The 19,418-nt window shown below is 44.4% G+C and overlaps 2 protein-coding genes across 2 annotated transcripts; one reads left to right on the top strand and one right to left on the bottom strand.

Moving 5' to 3' along the window:
• Positions 1-1,976: 1,976 nt before the first annotated feature.
• On the bottom strand, positions 1,977-8,297 carry dnajb4 (DnaJ heat shock protein family (Hsp40) member B4). The gene is made up of 3 exons (XM_061693377.1): positions 7,827-8,297; positions 5,916-6,508; positions 1,977-2,440 (listed from the first exon to the last, which is right to left on the bottom strand). Exons 1-3 carry the CDS (start codon positions 8,035-8,037, stop codon positions 2,210-2,212), a joined length of 1,035 nt encoding a protein of 344 aa, XP_061549361.1. The 5' UTR covers positions 8,038-8,297; the 3' UTR covers positions 1,977-2,209.
• Positions 8,298-8,968: 671 nt separating this feature from the next.
• On the top strand, positions 8,969-17,993 carry slc25a24l (solute carrier family 25 member 24, like). The gene is made up of 11 exons (XM_061694622.1): positions 8,969-9,009; positions 9,166-9,464; positions 9,550-9,676; positions 11,196-11,283; positions 11,826-11,937; positions 12,166-12,324; positions 15,218-15,355; positions 15,433-15,543; positions 15,738-15,905; positions 15,993-16,131; positions 17,539-17,993. Exons 2-11 carry the CDS (start codon positions 9,342-9,344, stop codon positions 17,727-17,729), a joined length of 1,356 nt encoding a protein of 451 aa, XP_061550606.1. The 5' UTR covers positions 8,969-9,009; positions 9,166-9,341; the 3' UTR covers positions 17,730-17,993.
• The last annotated feature ends 1,425 nt before the right edge of the window (positions 17,994-19,418 follow it).

The following is a 19,418-nucleotide window of genomic DNA, read 5'->3' as shown; positions in this document are numbered from 1 at the left end:
TGATTGGGCTGTTCTGAATTGCCTTACAGTTGAATTCAAATCTCATTAAAATAAAATAAATGTATTTTGCCCTTCACTCGCGTTTTCTTTAAAAAATGGTACACATCTTAAAAATTCTGCCCGGGAACGTATGAGCACATTGACACAATCTAACGATGTTTTTTTTATGTGTGGTTATAGTTGTTTGCGGCAACATACAACTGGGATGGATCATCACTGCTTCAAACTAAAAAAAGGCCAACTACCTCTTCACTTTAGGCCATGGGTCATTGATACTTTTCATACACCCGTAATAAAAGATGTCAACCCAATTTCATGTCAATTGGTGAAACATCGTTCATTTCGCCACACTTTAAGTATCCTTAAAATGCAGCAGTAGCGAGTTATCTCACTGTATTTGAATATACTGTTTGTGTAGAAATACATGATGGGGAATGAGTAGCTGGAGCTAAAAACAAATGAGGCCCCTCAGTCTCCACATTCATACATTCAGCCCTCTGAGGATCCACGCCCCCAATGTCAGCGGTGATGAGTGATGTAGCGTCCCCTGGTGGGTACAAAAGTCATGTACTGTAAGTGTTAGCAACTGAAAAGCAGTAGCTGAGAAATTCAAGCTCGCTAGCGCCATTCACTGCTTGAGTTGAACTCCGTCAGCCATTTTGGGAACCCAAACCTCAGTTTGGGCAAGACCAGTATGGTACACGCCAATTTTGTTGTTTTAAATTCACGTAGGAGACCCAAAAATTGGGCCCTGAACCTCACTTTGGGCCACCAGAATATAGTACATGCTAAAAATAGAGTTAAATTTCCAGAGGATCCCCTCAAAAATCTACCAGTCAGCCATTTTGGGCCCCCAACCCTTAGTTTGGGCAACTTTGTTCCAGTGTATGTTAATAATACCGTGTTAAATTCACATAGGACCCCCAAAACGATTTTCTGCGAACCATTTTGGGCCCCCAAAACCTCAGTTTTGGCAATCCCAATATGGTATATGTAATATCTTAATAATAGTGTTGAATTCACAGAGGAAACCAAACATTGGGTCCAAAACCTCAATTCGTGCAATTCTGATCCAGTATGTAGGCTAATAACACATTGTTAAATTTACAGAGGAGTCCCCAAAAAATGGACCTACAAACCATTTTGGGCTTCTAGACCTCAGTTTTTGCAACCTTATACCAGTGTATGCTAATTATAGTGTTAAATTCACAGAGGGTTCCCAAAAAAACCTATCCAGAAGACATTTTGGGCCCCAAAACCTCAGTTTGAGTAACCGTGATGCAGTATAGACTACTAACACAATGTTAAATTCACACAGGAGCCCCAGAAAATGTATCTGCAAGTAATATGGGCATCCAAACCTCAGTTTGGGTAACCATTTTAAAGTGTTCACAATAGCCTGAGAACAAATCTATTAAATCTCTTGGACACTTGAGATGTGTTGCAAAACTACGCCTTTTCCTCACTCTGTGGGAGCTGTGCCGCATCATGCTGCTTTACGATTAAAAGTCTGGATGTTTTTCAAACAATTACGTGTGAAAATAGGTAGGTCAGATTCATTTGAATAAGCCTGTTTTTCGTATATTAAATTAGCGATTGAATACGATTTTGTAGTGTTGTTGTGTTGATGTTTGTGTGCAACTGCATATGATAGCAATATAAGGTTTAATACAAACTTGACAAACAATGTGGCATTATTTTTTTTGCCCCCTGAAAAGTATTGATTTTTGAGATGCCAGGATTCTGCCCGACAGCAAGGATATACGAATAATACAGTGTTAAATTCACAGAGGAGTCGCACAAAATGTACTCACGGACTACAGTATCTTGGGCCCCAAACCTTAGTTTGGGCAACCCTATTATAATGTAAACTAATAATACACTGATAAATTCACTTAGGACCATTGGTTAAATGCCTCAATTCATATGTAAATATTTATTTCAAATTACAAGCACAATCATGACAAAATGTCCGACACGTGAATGAAAGAGGGAGGTTGTCATTTGGCACATAGCACACGACATTTATGGCACCTATTAAAGCGTGTGATAGCGGGGAAAGAGGCCCATGTACATAAGAAGTCCATTCTTCCATCCATTTGGCAGCATGCATGGTATTTATTTTAAAAAAAAAAAAAAAAAAAGCAGCAAAAAGGTCAACGATAGATATTGCACATTTATCCAGGGGTGTGTGAGCCTGTGGGTCATCCTAAGTGGGTAAATGGCGTTTCAGGACGTCCTTGGCGTTGCTAGGTAACGTTTCTGGAAAGTTCACATCAAACTCCACCACCAAATCTCCTCTCTGCTCTGGGTTTTTGGGGAAGGGCAGACCCTGGCCCGCCACAGTCTTCCTCATGCCCGGCTTCACCACGTCAGTGATCTTCATGTTGCACGTGTTGCCGTCGATGGTGGACACGGTCACCGAGCATCCGCACAATGACTGTGGAGAGAAGAAGGAAAGCAGTCAGTTGACGGGACAGAGGAGTCCACTCGGAAATGTTCTGTCTTTGGCTGTCGCCTTGTAAACTGCTCATCAAAGCCATCTTGTCCTGTGTAAGGCGGTTTGAAGTGAACCTCAGACTTTATGGCTTACAAGGTAATACTAGGGCATACTAGAGGCAGTATGGCACCCTTTGTAAAAAGGAATGTCAGCAAAGCGGAAAAGGAGGCAGTCAAGCCCGTTTGATCCATCCATCTATTCCTCTATCCATTTTCTTCCACTTCTCCAGGGTCAGGTTGCTGGGGTAGCAGCCTTCTTAGCAGAGAAGCCCAGACATCCTTCTCCCTAGCCACTTCGATCAGCTCTTTCGGGAAGGAACCAGAAACGTTCCCACGTCATCCGACAGACAGTTCTTGTTATTGACATTGTCTTTCCAGCGTATCCTGGATCTTCCCTGGGGCCACTTCCCAGTGGTTCCCGGAACACCTCACCAAGTAGGCGTCCTTGGATGTGCCCTAAACAGATGCCAGAGTCACCTCATCTGGCTTCTTCTGATGCAGAGGAGCAGCAACACTACTATGAGCCCCTCTCGGATGACCGAGCTTCTCACCGTATCTCTATGTGAGAGCTCAGACATCCCAAATTATTTCAGCCGCTTGTATCCGCAATATTGTTCTTTCGGTCACAATCCACAACTCGTGACCATAGGTGAGGGTGGGAAAGTAGATTGACTGGTAAATCAAATCTTCACCACAACAGACCGATACAGTCCGCATCACTGCAGACGCTGCACCGATCCAGTTGTCGATCCCTTCCCTCAGTCCTTCACTTGGCACAGGATCTCATTCCTGACCCAGATAGGGCACTCCACCCTTTTCCAACTGAGAACCATGGCCCCAGCTTTGGTGGTACTGATTCTCATCCCAATCGCTTCAACCGCAGCTGCGCACCACTCCAGCGAGAGTTGAAGATCGCAGCTTGATGAAGCCAACAGAAGTTCATCATCCGCAAAAAGCAGAGATGTAATACTGAGTCCACCAAATCAGACCTATTCAATGCCTCGGCTGTGCCTAGACATTCTGTCCATATAAGTTATTAACAGAATCAGTGACAAAGTGCAACCTTGGTGGAGTCCAACCCTCACTGGAAACTAGTCTGACTCACCGAGGACAATGCGGACCAAACTCTGACACCAGTCATACAGGGACAGAACAGTCCATATTAGTGGGTCAGGTACCACATACAACTAGAATACCCTCCACAGGACTCCCCAAGGGACATGGTCAAATGCCTTCTCCAAGTCCACAAAGCATGTTGAATGGTTAGGCGAACTTCCATGCACACTCCAGAACGCTGCAGGTGGTGTGTAGAGCTGGTCTACTGTTCCACGTTCAGGACAAAAACCACACTGCTCCTCCTGAATCAGAGGGTCAACTTCCTGAAGGACCCTCCACTCTGGAACCCCTGCATAGACGTTACCAGGAACGCAGAGGAACCTGATTCCCCTGCAGTTGGAACAGATCCTCCGGTCCCCTTTCTTAAAAAGGGGGACCACCATCCCGGGTCTGCCAATCCAATGGAGTTCACCTCCCAATTTTCGAGCCCCTGAGGTCGTATCGGCGGCAGGACTGCTACGATGTGTGAGGGAATTATGGCAAGGTTGGACAAAAGACTCTCAAGCCCCTTTCATACTGCTTGTCAAATCAGGCATTTTCCCATGTGTTGCCGATATGTGTGAAAGGTACCGAAATGGAATTGTGGGTTGAAGCCTTTATTGGCTCCTGAAGTAGGTCGATAGTCAATGGGATAATGGGACAGAAGACACTCAAGCCCCTTTCACACTCCCTCTCAAAGCCGGCTTTTACTCCAAATGGTCCAGAAAATCTTTAGATGTGTACGCTGCTTCATGTTGTTTCCAGTCCTTCTGAATGAGCATAGTACTGATCCACTTACTGTATGTTATGTGGCTTATCAGCATTGACAAAAAGCACCAGCACCTGTGTCCGCCCACTCGTGAGCACGATGCCGCCATGTATTTTTGCCATTACTCCCACTCGCTGCACAGATATGAATCTCTCTCTCACTCACTCTCTCTCTTTCTTTCTCTCTCTCTCTCTCTCTCTCTCTCTCTCTCTCGCTCTCTAGCTGTGATTCATTGAGAGTAGTCTGAATAAATATTTAAACACCATTTAATCACACTCCATGTTTCCCACAGTGACATTTTCCCGCACATACTGTTATTATTAGCTCTGCCGCACATCATTCTAATGATGTGACAAATATCATGGGCAGATATCTGCCTGTGCCTTTTACACAGAACCTAGCAAAGGCCGTAACTGTGTGGACTTTAACACTGGTCCAGGGAAATGCAGAATACCCTTTCATACAAAGGTGGCGTCCCGCCTCTGTTACGGCTTTAATAGTACCTCCAAAGATGGAAATTTGTCAGGTAAAAGTTTGGAATTAATGCCAAGGTAAGGAAGTTTGCCTTTAGCCTCTTTCTCACAGAGATCCATCAAAAATAATACAGTATATCTTGATATCGTATAGTTGACACTTATGTATTCATACGGTACACTGAGAAAAAAATTATCCATCACAATAGCTATATTTTGACAAATATCGGTTTTAACTTAAAACTGCTATTAAATATAAAATATTTGATATTATTATTTGATTATATTTTACACTTAGTTACTGTACCATGAGAGTAAATGATCAAAGTCATCACAATATAAATATTTTTTCCCACATCAAGTTAAAACTGTTTTATAGTGGAGGTTTGTGTATCCATAATGTACTATGAAGTAAAACGATAAATTGCGATATTGATATTTTTCCCACCGTCAAATATGGGTGGGTCAGTTTTAGCTGATATTTGACGTCAATGTTTGATACTATGATATTTGATATGTAAATAGATACTCTACTGTGAAAGAAAATGATTTGATACTAAACAATATTGAAATTTTGTCCCACCCTTAGTTAAAATTGATCAATAGTTGATGCTTGTGTATCAAAAATCACAATATCGATACTTTGTCCATCGTCATACAGGTATATCATTTAGTTTTAACTAAAAACTGATATTTGATATAAACTATTTTGGTATCATTATATTCACACTTATAGATCGATGTTTGAGCTTAAAACAGATATTTGACATCAAATATTTTATATTATGATATTTGACATTTAAACACCATTTAATCACACTCCATGATTGTGTATCAATACTGCACTGTGAGAGAAAACACTACGATATGTCACAATATCGACATTTTGTCCCACCGCTAGTAAAACTGATTGATAGTTGAGGCTGGTGTTTCGATACTCTACTATGAAAGAAAATGATACTATTGATTTGATGGCTTATGGGCCGTATTGTACATGTTTTCTTCCAATATATCCAGTATTGTTGTATGTCGATATTATGGAAGGTGACTCATCGATCTCGGCCAAGTTGGCATCTCACCTGTCGTAAGCTGACCCGGACGGGATACACGATGTTGGAACCCTCCCGCCTGAAGTGTTGATGCGGCTTGTCCTTGATGACAAACACAATGTCCGCCGGGATGGTGTTGGGTGACTCGTCGCCCTCGCGCGGGAACGTGATCTTGGTCCCCTCCTTCCAGCCTCGCTTGATCTCGATGGTGAGGATCTTGTCCTCCGTGCGCATGGTCCTACCGTCCGGATTTAGTCGCTTGCGGGAGATCTTCATCCGCTTGGTGCAACCGTGGAATACCTCTTCCAGGGAGACTCTGAGCTCATGGACGATGGCCGGGTCCTGCTTGCGACGCTGCTGTTGCTGCTGCCCTGCTGGGCCAGAGTGTGCGTCCCGGGGGAATCCATTTAGGTTAAAGCTGGTGAAGGAACCAAAGGGGTCGTTTCCGTCCACCTCCATGTCCTCGTCGTCACGCCCGTTTCCCGCCTTGCGCCCGAAGAACATCTCAAAGGGGTTAGAGCCACCAAAGAAGGTCGCGAACGTGGCGTGCGGGTCTCCATGGAAGGTGTACGAGAAGGTGTTACCCTGGCCGTCGGCCGGGGGACCACTTCCTCCCTTGAGACCTGAAGGACACAACAAATGGGACGGACTAGCATCAAAGTCTCGTTGGTTTTTCCCTTTGTGAGTGTCGTTGGTCGGCTGAGAACACAGTAACCCACTTGTTTTTTTTTTTCAAAACTGTCTTACAACTGTATCGTGAAAGAAAACAATATTACACGACACAATAGCGCTAGTTTGTCCCATTCCGATTTAAAACTGATCGATAGTTGACACTTGTGTATTAATATTGTATCATGTTAAAAAAATACAAACATTTTGAAAAAAATAACCTCATACATCCCAATATTGATATTTTTTTTCCTACTATCAAATAACGTCTGTTTTATCTGATATTTGATTTTATGATATTTGACACAGTGGAACGGTGACTACTGGTTAGCACATCTGGCTCACGGTACTATGGACCTGTGTTCAAATCCGGCCTCCCTGTGCGTAGTTTGGATGTTCTCCAGTGCTTGCGTGGGTTTTCTCCGGGTACTCCGGTATCCTCCCACATTCCCAAAACATGCATGGTAGGTTAACTGAAGACTCTAAATTGTCCATAGGTGTGGATGTAAGTGTGAATGGTTGTTTGTCTATATGTGCCCTACGATTGGCTGGCGACCAATTCGGGTTAGTTGTACCCCGCCTCTCGCCCAAAGATAGCTGAGATAGGCTCCAGCGCGCCCGCGATTCTAGTGAGGAAAAGCGGGACAGAAATGGATGGATATTTGACACATGTAGATGGTAGACTGTACATGAAGAGAAAATGATACAATAAATTACTATTTCAACATTTTCTCTCACCACTGGTTAAAACTGATCAATAGTTGATGCTTGGGTATCGAAACTTTACCGTGAGGGAAAATGTTATACTCAAGTGTGTCAAACTCACTTTTGTTGCGGGCCACATTGTACTAGTGACGGTTTCTCTCACAGGGCCGTTATGACTGGGAAATCATAAAAATGTGTAATTGCCTTATAGAATTACATATCCACAGCAACTTCATTGATCACTCGTTATGGAATCAGAAGTCAAGAATAATGTTTTTTTCAATTATTGTCCACGTTAATGTGAAAATGGTTTTGGTAATTTTTAAAAATGCTTCCAATAGCTCAATGTTATTATTTATTACTTGAACATTTTGGTACAGATTTTAGCATGAATCGTGGAAGTTGACACACGATTTGCTTTCGAGGAACAGATAAAATGATGTGGCAGGTCGGCGCTATTGTACATCATGATATAGATATATTGACCTAACTTAAATACAATACGTCACGATCGATACTGTACCGTGTGCAAATGTGACAGATGATTGAGCGTTTAGATGACGTTACCTTCTTCGCCATGCTGGTCATAGATGTCCCTTTTCTTGGGGTCGCTGAGGACCTCGTAAGCCTCGGCGATCTCCTTGAATTTCTCTTCGGCCGCCGCAGACTTGTTTTTGTCCGGATGCCATTTCAATGCCTGCTTCTTGTACGCTTTTTTAACATCTTCCTCCGTGGCTCCTTTACTGATGCCGAGCGTTTTATAGTAATCTTTCCCCATTTTTTTTTTTGTCAAAGCCCTAACGGTGATGTTAAAAAAAGGAGAGGAGGGAGGAATGAAAAAAAAATAGCTGGTTCTGTTCGCCGGGAGGTGGGTTCGCGTTCACGCCGGGTTAGCGTTCACCGAGCCGGTGAATCATCTCCCGGGGAGGTTGTGCTGCATGCTCTTGTCATTATTATTGCTATTCCTCCGTGGTGACCCTTTAAATAGACTCGCAACTCCCTCCCTCTGCGGCGTCCATCGTACGTCAAGCTAGACGCCTGATAACGGAACCACTTCCGGGTTTGGGATAAACCCGCAACGCAAGTGGATGCAAACCAGTTTATATATATATATATATATATATATATATATATATATATATATATATATATATTTTTTTTTTTTCTTTTTTTAATTGTGTAAATATTTGGTTTGATTGTTGCATAAAACATAACGAAATGCAATGTAAATAAATTAACCTGTTATCCATCCATCCATTTTCTACCGCTTATCCAGGGTCGGATAAAGAGGAGCCTCATCTGGCTCCTCTTGATGTGGAGGAGCAGCAACTCTACTCTGAGATCCTCCCGGATGACCGAGCTTCTCACCCTACCTATAAGGGAGAGCCCGGACACCCTGCGGAGGAAACTCATTTCGGCCGCTTGTATCCTAACACTGTGCTTTGGGGGAGGGGGGACGGGGGGAATTCGGCATGGTTGTCGTTAGTCGGTAACGACATAATAAAAGTTAAACACGTGCAAATTTGAATTCAGTTTTGTCATTCCCCCCCCCCTCTATTTTCCGGCCATTTTAGCATCAACAACTCAAATCGTCTTTATTTTGAAACACTGTTTCCTGCTTGACTGGTTTACTTTTTTAAACTCTATTTGATTTGATACCCATCGCAGGGAGTCAGCCGCTCTTTCTAGAAGGCTTTTCATTCCAGGCTGGGCGTGTTGTCACTCACTATCCGGGCAAGCCAAGTGAGAGGTAACAGCTCTGGATGTGACGTCATTACAAGCTAATGACTCAGTCACCCTTCATTCTTGACAGGACTCATCACCTTATCAGGCACTAAAGGCAGATGCAATTTGCAATATGCAATATAATTATAACAAATTTCTTCTTTTTTTCCTCCTTCTTTAGATTATTGAGATGATGATGTTCCGGACCTACTGGTCCGGATGGCCACCAGCTGCAACGATAGAGCGCCACCTGCTGTCCCAAGAAGACAGTGTGGCGCATTGTCTTGGGGGTTCACTGTCTGGCAGTGAGTCAGCACGTGAGGAGGAGGCCTGTAACGCAGTGCAGAGCATCACCAAATGGATCAATTCCGTGGATTATTCGTTAAACTGGACCGCAACCAAGATGGTTTCATCTCGTTGTCGGAGCTGCACAGTGAAATGAGCAAGCATGGCATCTCTGCGGCAGAGGCTAAGGTGCAGGTAAAGCTCTATGGCTTGCATGATGCAGAGAATATTCTCCTCAGCTCAGTGAACATGCGCTTCTCTCTCACACACATGCACACAGAATGTCATTGACTCCTATGATAACGACAACAACGGCCAACTGGATTATGATGAGTTTCTCAGCTACATGATGGACCGCGAGAGGAAATGGAAGATTTGCTTTGACCACCTGGACAAGAACAAGAGTGGTGTGTAAATGAATGAATGAATGAATGAAGTGAATACGAGGATAACATTTTAACATCAAATTCCACTCATTAAACAACATCACATTAAGTTCGGGCCCATTAAACAATATGACTCCACGAGTAAAATACACTCACAGGCCACAGCATTAGGTACACCTGCACCATCTCATGCTGTAGTTCTAAATTTAAAATAATGGAAGTACTGTAAATCACCCAAAGGTTGCGCAGGTTGAAATAAAGTTATTGAATAGCCCCCAAAAGCCGCACAGTTAAAATAAGACTACCATACATAACCAAAAAGTTGCATAGTTTAAAGTAAGACTATACCTTTGATCATATAAAAGTTGCAAAGCTAAAATAAACACCCCAAAACTTCCATCCATCCATTTTCTGAGCCACTTCTCCTCACTAGGGTCGTGGGCGTGCTGGAGCCTATCCCAGCTGTCATCGGGCAGGAGACGGGGTACACCCTGAACTGCTTGCCAGCCAATCGCAGGGCACATAGAAACAAACAACCATTCTCACTCACAGTCATGCCTACGGGCAATTTAGAGTCTCCAATTAATGCATGTTTTTGGGATGTGGGAGGAAACCGGAGTGCCCGGAGAAAAGCCACGCAGGCACGGGGAGAACACGCAAACTCCACACAGGCGGGTCCGGGGATTGAACCCGGGTCCTCAGAACTGTGAGGCTGACGCTCTAACCAGTCGTCCACCGTGCCGCCCACCCCAAAACTTGTGCAGGTTAAAAAAACACTACTGCAACTGTCAAAAATTACACAGGTTCAAACAAGATTAAGGTAAATCTGACAGAATTTGCATATAAGATTACTGTAAACCCCCAAAACGTTGTGTAGGGTAGAACAGGTTAAAATAAGAATGTAGTTACTAAAAAAAAATTTACTGGTGAAAAGTAAAGCAACTCTGAATCCTATAAAGTTGCGCAGGTTAATATAAGACTACCATAACGCACATAAAAGTTGTACAATGAAAGAAGACTTTACTAAATACTACCAAACTTGCCTAGGTTAAAATAAAATTACTGTAAATCTGTAACAAAATTGCACAGGTTAGAATGAGATTCTTATTAAATTCACCAAATGTTGTGCAAGCCAAAATAAAACAACTGAAAATCCCTCAAAAAAAATTACACCAATAAAATAGATGAATCCCGTAAAGTTGCGCAGATTAAAATACGACTTCCAGAAAGGCCATAAAGGTTGCACAAGTTATTCAATTTAAAAAACACCAAAGTTGAACAGGTTACAATAGGTCTACCATAAATACCATAATAGTTGTGCAGGGTAAGATAAAACTATCGTAAAAGCACCAAGGTTGCACAGGTTCTAATAACATACCATACATTACGCACAGTTTCAAATAAGACTCCCATAATAGTTGCTCCTCTGATCCTATGTGTGCAAGTGTAGCTGTACGTTTCTTGTCACTATTCATCAACCACAAATATTCACTGTGCTACATTTCATACAATAATTGCTGTGCGTCTCTTTTTTAATCAGGGCTGATTGACCAGGAGGACATCATATGTTTGTTTAAGGAGTTAGGAGTGGTCATTTCAAAGGCCCATGCCAATAAAGTAATACAAATGTAAGATTTCTTTTGCCCACAACACCACACTGAACAACAGCGGAACCTCCAAAGATGAACACCATTGCATTTTTTTGGTCAAATCATTCATGCCTTACTGTTACACTACAATGTAGTATAATACAACTAAAATAAAGTAAAACTATTGATCCTTTAAAGGAAGCAATGGAGAAGGAACAGGAAACGGTTGGCAAAGTTGTACTCATTTTCATCCAAGTTGTTAGCCTCATTTTTGGCTCTGGGCAACTCAGCCTACGTTATTGTTTCAATTATTTTGCGTGTTCAATTGACACGCAATAAATTGCATCTTCTCATTAGTTTTTGGTCACACTTCATATGGGACCACTTTTGAGGCATTTGACTTTGGAGGTTCCACTATAAAGGATAATATTCATTCACAAATAATTTAACCACAGAATTCTCTCATGAATGTCTGTTACTAGGGCACACTAGCTAGTATGTAGCTCGTATCACTAAAAAGTGCTACTCAGACCCCTATTATTACAATGTGCACTTACAATATTTTGACATTGGAACCACAGGATGGACACGGACGGCTCTATGACGGTGGACTGGGACGAGTTCCTGCAGCACGTCATCCTCAAACCTGTGGATGACATTGGCGAGCTGGTGTCGTCATGGAAACACAGTCTGGTGAGACTACAAACATCCATCCACCTATTTTCTGTAGCACTTGTCCTCATTAGCATCACGGGTGACCTGGAGCCTATCCACAGTCACCTATCGCTTGAAAAGCTTCAATATAGCGGGGGCACAAATGATGAACGGCGATATAATATAGCGGGGGTTTACTGTACATAATTTTTGGCTGAGAATTAATGCTTGATTCTCTGTATTCTGCACATGCTCGTCGTCGGGTAGGTTTTCGACGTGGGCGAGAGCCGAGCGCTGGCCATCGAGTTTCCCGAAGAGAGTTCCGGCATCGGTGCATGGAGGAAGTTTGTACTCGGTGCTGGTTTGGCTGATGCGGTTTCCCGGACAGTGACGGCTCCCATCGACCGCCTCAAGACCCAGCTGCAGGTCAGCATCATTGTGGATTTGTTTGATTTTACTGCACCCGTTTCGTTCCATTCCTTCATGATGCACCCTAAAGGCTAACACAATCAGCTTTTTTCACACACAGACCCTGCATAGATCTGACTTCAGCCTCTTTCATACTGCCCGTAAAAGCTTCCATTTTGCCGGCAAACGTGGGGTGGAAAAGTTCAACCTGGTGATAATGCTATGTGTAACCATGCATGACTGCGGTCATATAACATTTTTGCTGGGTTCTGTATAAAAGGCACAGAGAGATCAATTCTGTATCTTCTGCTACAGCGCCGATGCTACAATTTTGTGGTCCTCAATGCCAGGACTACGGTGTGAAGACTAACACCCAACACTCTCTTGTCCTAGCTCTCTTGTGTTGAAAGCAATTTGTCCGATTAGCCAGACGTGGGCACTGATGTCCATTAATTATCTGATTGTAGAATGGCGTTGATATCTGAAAGCAGCATGCATACTTGTAGCAAAATTCTGATTCAATGGGTTCAGAATCCAAATCAGAATCCGAATCAGAATCATCTTTATTTGCCAAGTATGTCTAAAAAACACACAAGGAATTTGTCTCCAGTAGTTGGAGCCGCTCTAGTACGACAACAGTCAATTAGCAGAGAACACTTTTGAGACATAAAGAGATTGAGAAAAACAGTCACTGAGCAATAAAGGGTTGCTAGTTATCTGGTAGTGCCGGAGGCGGCATGGTGGCCGACTGGTTAGAGCGTCTGCCTCACAGTTCTGAGGACCGGGGTTCATTCCCCGACCCCGCCTGGGTGGAGTTTGCATGTTCTCCCTGTGTCTGCGTGGGTTTTCTCCGGGCACTCTGGTTTCCTCCCACATCCCAAAAACATGCACGGTAGGTTAATTGACAACTCTAAATTGCCCATAGGCGTGAATGTGAGTGCGAATGGTTGTTTGTTTGTATGTGCCCTGCGATTGGCTGGCAACCAGTTCAGGGTGTACCCCACCGCCTGCTCGATGATAGCTGGGATAGGCTCCAGCATGCCCGCGGCCCAAGTGAGGAGAAGCGGCTCAGAAAATGGATGGTAGTGCAGGTACATTTTTGTTTTGGGGGGGATAATTGTGAAAAAAGATGCAGATTCCTCGAGCACTTAGAGCAGTTCGAATGACTAATCTCGCAATAGTCCGGTGCAATGACCATTGTGCAAAGGGCGTCGAGACTTCAAGGAGTGTATAAAGTTTAAAGTGACAAAAAGTGCGATAATCTGGGACAATGTTGATTGTGCAAATGTTGCAGATACTCCTCAGTCAGTGTACAAATGGGGCAGATCCTACTCTGGCATGAGTGGCCAGTATTGGTCAACAACAGATATGCAAATAGTGCAGCGTGGCGAGACTACTACAGTGAGTGCACGAGTAGTATATAATTGGCCCGAAAGAAATGTGACAACAAACTCAGACAAAAGAAACTGGCAGCATGTTGCGATGGAATTCTGTGTCAAAGGTACAGATGCTTCTTATCCTACTGCCAAAGGAAGAAAATTGCTGGGTTGACTTAAACCGCCATTTCTACGTGGGTGCCTTTAAGACACATGGACATTTATAGACGCCGGGATGCCTGTGTCTGCGTCCTCATTTGATACGTCAGACCGGCTGCCATATTGTGGCAGTCATTACCGTCCTGTCAGCACTAGAAGTCAATGTGGCAGTGATGTTCTTTCTGAAGAAACAGAACTAATGTTCACATTTACATGGCTATTAAGAATTATTGTAGTCAATGATTTATTTATTATTGATATAGCATACTTTTAGTAGCAATCATGGAGAGGATATGGAAAAAGTCAGCAAATTGAATGGTGACGCTGCGGTACAGTCTCCTTTTGGAACAGTTAGTCCATTACAAAAATATGAAAAACAATTTATTTACATGATTTTTGTAATATATATATATATATATATATTACATAAAATATTTACACATAATTGCATATTCATATATGTATGACAGAACCACTCAAACTGATGTGGTAGTTATTTCAATATTCAATCAATTTAAAAACCTTGGAAAATGATATACAGCCTATTTAGTGTTGTCATTTTAGCCATGTGATAGAATCTCAATTTGTGGAAACCTGACCACTAAATTGAGCCCCAAATGGTGCTCGTCAATGCCATAGGCTACTGTATGTCCTCTAAATTCCCCCTTGGAAAAAATATGTCACATGATCCAATCTCTGGACGGACTAACCGGTTGAGGTCCAGAGGACATGCTCATGTTCTGATTGGCGAATGAAACTTTCTGCGGATGCGACGCTTCTCACTGTCACCTTGATGGAATCACCAGCCCTGCATGCTGAGGATGAGCAAAGTTAGTTAGAAAAGTGAGTAAAACAACCTTTATAATCACAGTTCAGTTGAATGCAACTAGTTTCTGTTAAAATCTCATATTTCATGTGCTGCAACAAAATTAGCCCCCGTTAGCGAAACATTCACTATTGTTGTGTCGTTGTTTGGGGGCGAGCAAGCAAGGGAATACATAGCATTTTCAGCAATTCCAACTGCTCCCAAGCTAGTGTTATATATGTTAAACACAGCAATAAAACAATTTATCCTACCTGTCACAGGCAATTCCACACTACAGTATATATTCAAAACTGTTTGGTGATTTGTACAACCCCAAGCAGAATTTTTACGAATGACTGCCACAAGATGGCGGACACCCAGATGCATGATCCGGCAAATTGGCGCGGCTTCTATCGATGTCTTTGATGAAAACTGAGCAACAACATGGTAAAATTACAACTTTTACACTTTCAGGCAGTGCTAAAGGAGCTTCCACATGCATGAAAACAAATCTAATGTGAATAAAACACGTTGTTGTTGTTATGATGAAATCATTTTGTTGTCTTTGTAGTTCTATGGATCCAAGGCTTTCACTCGTGGCTTGCAGGAGCTTCGCTTCGGCAACCTTCGTTCCATGTGGCAGGGCAACGCCGTCAATGTCCTGAAGGGGACGCCGCAGTCCACACTTCAGTGTCTCATCTACGCTCAGGTGGTTCTGCACCTCAACCATCAAACTCCATGAAACATTACCTTGTTTCTAGTAAACGTTCCTTTGTCTGGGCCCAGATGAAGGTGTCCATGCAGGGCAGAAGTCAGGGGAGTCTGAGTGTCCAGCAGCGCTTTGGCTTGGGTTGCATATCCGGTGCTGTGGCTCATGCTGTCTTTTACCCTCTGGAGGTACCACACATAGACAAATTGTTAATAACGCAATAATGAGGCACCAATGCGTTGCCAATTCGATTACTCTGATGTTATCGCCTATAAAGCTTGGAGACAATTGGCCGTCCGAATACTGTATTTGCACGGTAGCTGAGGATTGCTGAAGCCTTTTTCATATCAAAGTCGTAAGAGAAGATCTGTTTTATCAACAGGTGTTGAAGGTGCGGCTAAACCTGCAGCGGGTGGGCACCTACCACGGCATGGTAGCCTGCGCCCGCTCCATCTACCGGGATGAGTCCTTGTCCTCGTTTTATCGAGGATTTAAGCCCAGCATCATCTGTATGATCCCGTACGCAGGCGTGGAATGTGCGGTACATCAGGTAATCAAGGATTTAGTCAAATATGACTCACAAACCCAGTCTGGGAAACCCCTACACTTACAGATTCCTCATTTGTGTCACTGCTAGTCGATCATGACCTGGGCCCAGAGCGATCCAGCTTACAGTACCGACTGCGGGCTCTTCTTCTTCAGTTTTGTGGCCTTTGCTTGTGGACAAATGAGCAGCTACCCTCTGGCAGTGATAAGAACACAGCAGCAGGCGCAAGGTAGAGGCCTCTACTAACACATATACGGCACTTTTCTACCACACGAGTTGCCTTGATCAGTTTTCTACATCAAAATTGTTACATTGAAAGCATCAGTCAGAACGAAACACAACAAAATGACAACAGTGGAGTGTGTTTACTTTCTCGGCAGATTTGAGGGGATAAAGGGCAATAGCAGCATAGTGGAGAGGGTGAGGGTTAGCCGAAGATTAACACTGCAGTTTCCAAGAAAGTCAAGGAAAGCTAATGTTAGTATCTTCTCTATTTACTTGTTCGGTGTTGGAGGTAAAACTTTATCCTATACTAGTGACCAGTTCAGGGTGTACCCCGCTTCTTGCCTAAAGTCCGGAAGGACAGGCTGTAGCTCACTCGCAAGCATAATGAGGACAAGCACGACAGAAAAAGGATGGCTAGAGACTGAGGGCAGCAAGAAAACATAGGGCTGCATCTTAGCAGAGACTGAGGAGTATAATGCTGCAGCGTCCACGTATGCCCAAAGGAAGGCTAATTTGAGAGTTTCCTGTATTTACTTTCTTGGGATGGGAAGGGCAACTTTGATCTGAGATGAGACTGAGAGCCATGAGGAAACACAAAAGTGGAGACTATGGAGTATAATGCTGCAGCATCCAGGAAGGCTAATGATAGCGTCTCCTGTCTTTACTTTCTCAGCATAGGGGGGCAAATTTGATTCAAGATGAGACCGAGGAAAGCAAGAAAATGGACCGCTGTAGAAAAACAGAGGCCAGGGAAAGCTAATGTTGCTATTGTCTGTATTTCATTTGACAGCAAAGGGGGACAATTTTTTTCAGAGTGGGGACTGAGGGCTGTGAGGAAACGGATCTCTCTAGCAAACTGGAGACTATGGAGTCGACAGCATCCAAGAAGGCCAAGAAAGGCTAATTTTATTGTCTTTTGTATTTACCTTCTTAGCATAGCAGGGCAAATTTGATCCAAGATGACACCAAGTGCAGCAAGAAGGCAGAACCCTGCAGAAAATGGAGACTGTGGAGTTTAATACTGTGATGTGAAGGAAGGCCAAGGATGTTAACATCGCCTGTATTTTAATTTCTAAGTATAGGAGCGCAAATTGTGTACGGCTAGTGAGGAAATGGACCACAGCAGCCAAGCACAGACTCTGGAGTCTGTATTCGCGAGTTTTACAATGACACTGCGATGACAAATCACCCATATGCTTTAGTGCTCGCCATGTTAAGCTAACATTAGCAAATGGGTTATATTTTTCACTTCTTGCCATGAATTTGTTTCCTCAAATGTTGCCGAATCAACTTGACCGACGAGCGTCAGGCACTTGTATATGTGGTTTTGCCGAGAAGGTACCGTGCAGTCGAAAAGGGGCTGTAGTTGATCATTTCTGACAGTTTCATCACCAGCTGTCTTGTTTCCCAGCTGTCTGCTTCGGTTCTCACGCCACATCGTCAGGCGTCCTAGAAGGACTTGTCAGGATATACGAAAGACATGGACTGCGGGGGTACTACAACGGGATGGGGGCCAGCTTCGTCCGGGCCGTTCCATGCGCCCTAATGAACTTCACCTTATGCAGAATGTTTCAAAACCTGTTTTCCTCCATGGGCACATGAGGTTTGGCAGAGGCGTTTAATTGAGTCAGCAGAAACAAATATGCAAATTTTGCCCTGTATTAACAACTGTTCCAAGCAATAAAAAAAGTGTCATTATTGCTAAGATCATCCACATTGGGTGGTCTGACTACTGCACATCTGAAACACTTGTTTTGTTGTTTTCCCCACAAGCAAATGATTGTTGTTGTTAAATGTGTGTAAAATATGTGTAATGTAAAGACGTACCATTGAACAGGTCTCCACTGTGTGGAGAGAGTATTTTCAACCCCCACCCCTTCAGGGAGACGTTTGCCCTTGCCCGGACGCGGGTCACCGCCACCGGGGCCCCCCTCTGGAGCCAGGCCTGGAGGTGGGGCTTGAAGGCGAGTGGGTGCAGGCCCGGTAATGTGGGTCCCCCTTCCCATGGGCTCACCACCTGTGGGAGGGGCCATAGGGGTCTGGTGCAGTGTGAGCTGGGCCAAAGGCAGTGACCTTGGCGATCCGATCCCCGGCTACAGAAGCTGGCTCTAGGTACGTGGAATGTCACCTCTCTGGCAGAGAAGGAGCCGGAGCGGGTGTGTGAGGTCGAGAAGTTCCGACTCGATAACCAACACCATGTTCAAGCGTAAGGGTGTCCACATGTGCACTTGGCACCAGGACACCCTAGGTCGCAGTTCGATGATTGACTTTGTGGACGCATCATCGGACTTGCGGCCGCATGTCTTGGACACTCGGGTGAAGAGAGGGGCGGAGCTGTCAACTGCTCACCACCTGGTAGTGAGTTGGCTTCGACAGTGGGGGAAGATGCCGGTCCGACCTGGCAGGCCCAAACGTATTGTGAGAGTCTGCTGGGAACATCTGGCAGAATCCCCTGTCAGAAGGAGTTTCAACTCCTACCTCCGGCAAAACTTCACCCATGACTCGGCGGGGGACATTGAGTCCAAGTGGACCATGTTCCACGCCTCTATTGCCGAGGCGGCCAACCGGAGCTGTGGCCGTAAGGTAGTCAGTGCCTGTCGTGACGGCAATCCCCGAACCCGTTGGTGGACACCAATGGTGAGGGATACCGTCAAGCTAAAGAAGGAGTTCTATCGGGCCTTTTTGGGCTGTGGGACTCCTGAGGCAGCTGATGGGTACCGGCTGGCCAAGCGGAATGCAGCTTTGGTGGTCGCTGAAGCAAAAACTCGGGCATGGGAGGAGTTCGGTGAGGCCACAGAAAAAGACTTTTGGGTGGCTTAGAGGAAATTCTGGTCCACCATCTGGTGTCTCAGGAGGGGAAAGCAATGCACCACCAACACTGTGTATAGTGGGGATGGGGCCCTGCTGACCTCGACTCGGAACGTTGTGAGTCGGTGGGGAGAATACTTCAAAGACCTCCTCAACTCCACCGACACGCCTTCCCATGAGGAACCAGAGTCTGGGTTCTCTGAGGCGGGCTCTCCTATCTCTGGGGTTGAGGTCACTGAGGTGGTTAAAAAGCTCCTTGGTGGCAAGGCCCCGGGGGTGGATGAGATTCGCTTGGAGTTCCTAAATGCTCTGGATGTTGTGGAGCTGTTCTGGTTGACACGCCTCTGCAACATCGCGTGGACATCTGGGACAGTGCCTCTGGATTGGCAGACTGGGGTGGTGGTCCCCCTTTTTAAGAAGGGGGATCGGAGGGTGTGTTCCAACTACAGGGGGATCACACTCCTCAGCCTCCCTGGCAAGGTC

Source organism: Phycodurus eques, chromosome 13 (genome assembly GCF_024500275.1).
Source record: "Phycodurus eques isolate BA_2022a chromosome 13, UOR_Pequ_1.1, whole genome shotgun sequence".
NCBI classification, from domain to species: Eukaryota; Metazoa; Chordata; class Actinopteri; order Syngnathiformes; family Syngnathidae; genus Phycodurus; species Phycodurus eques.
This window is presented reverse-complemented; position numbering and strand designations above follow the sequence as displayed.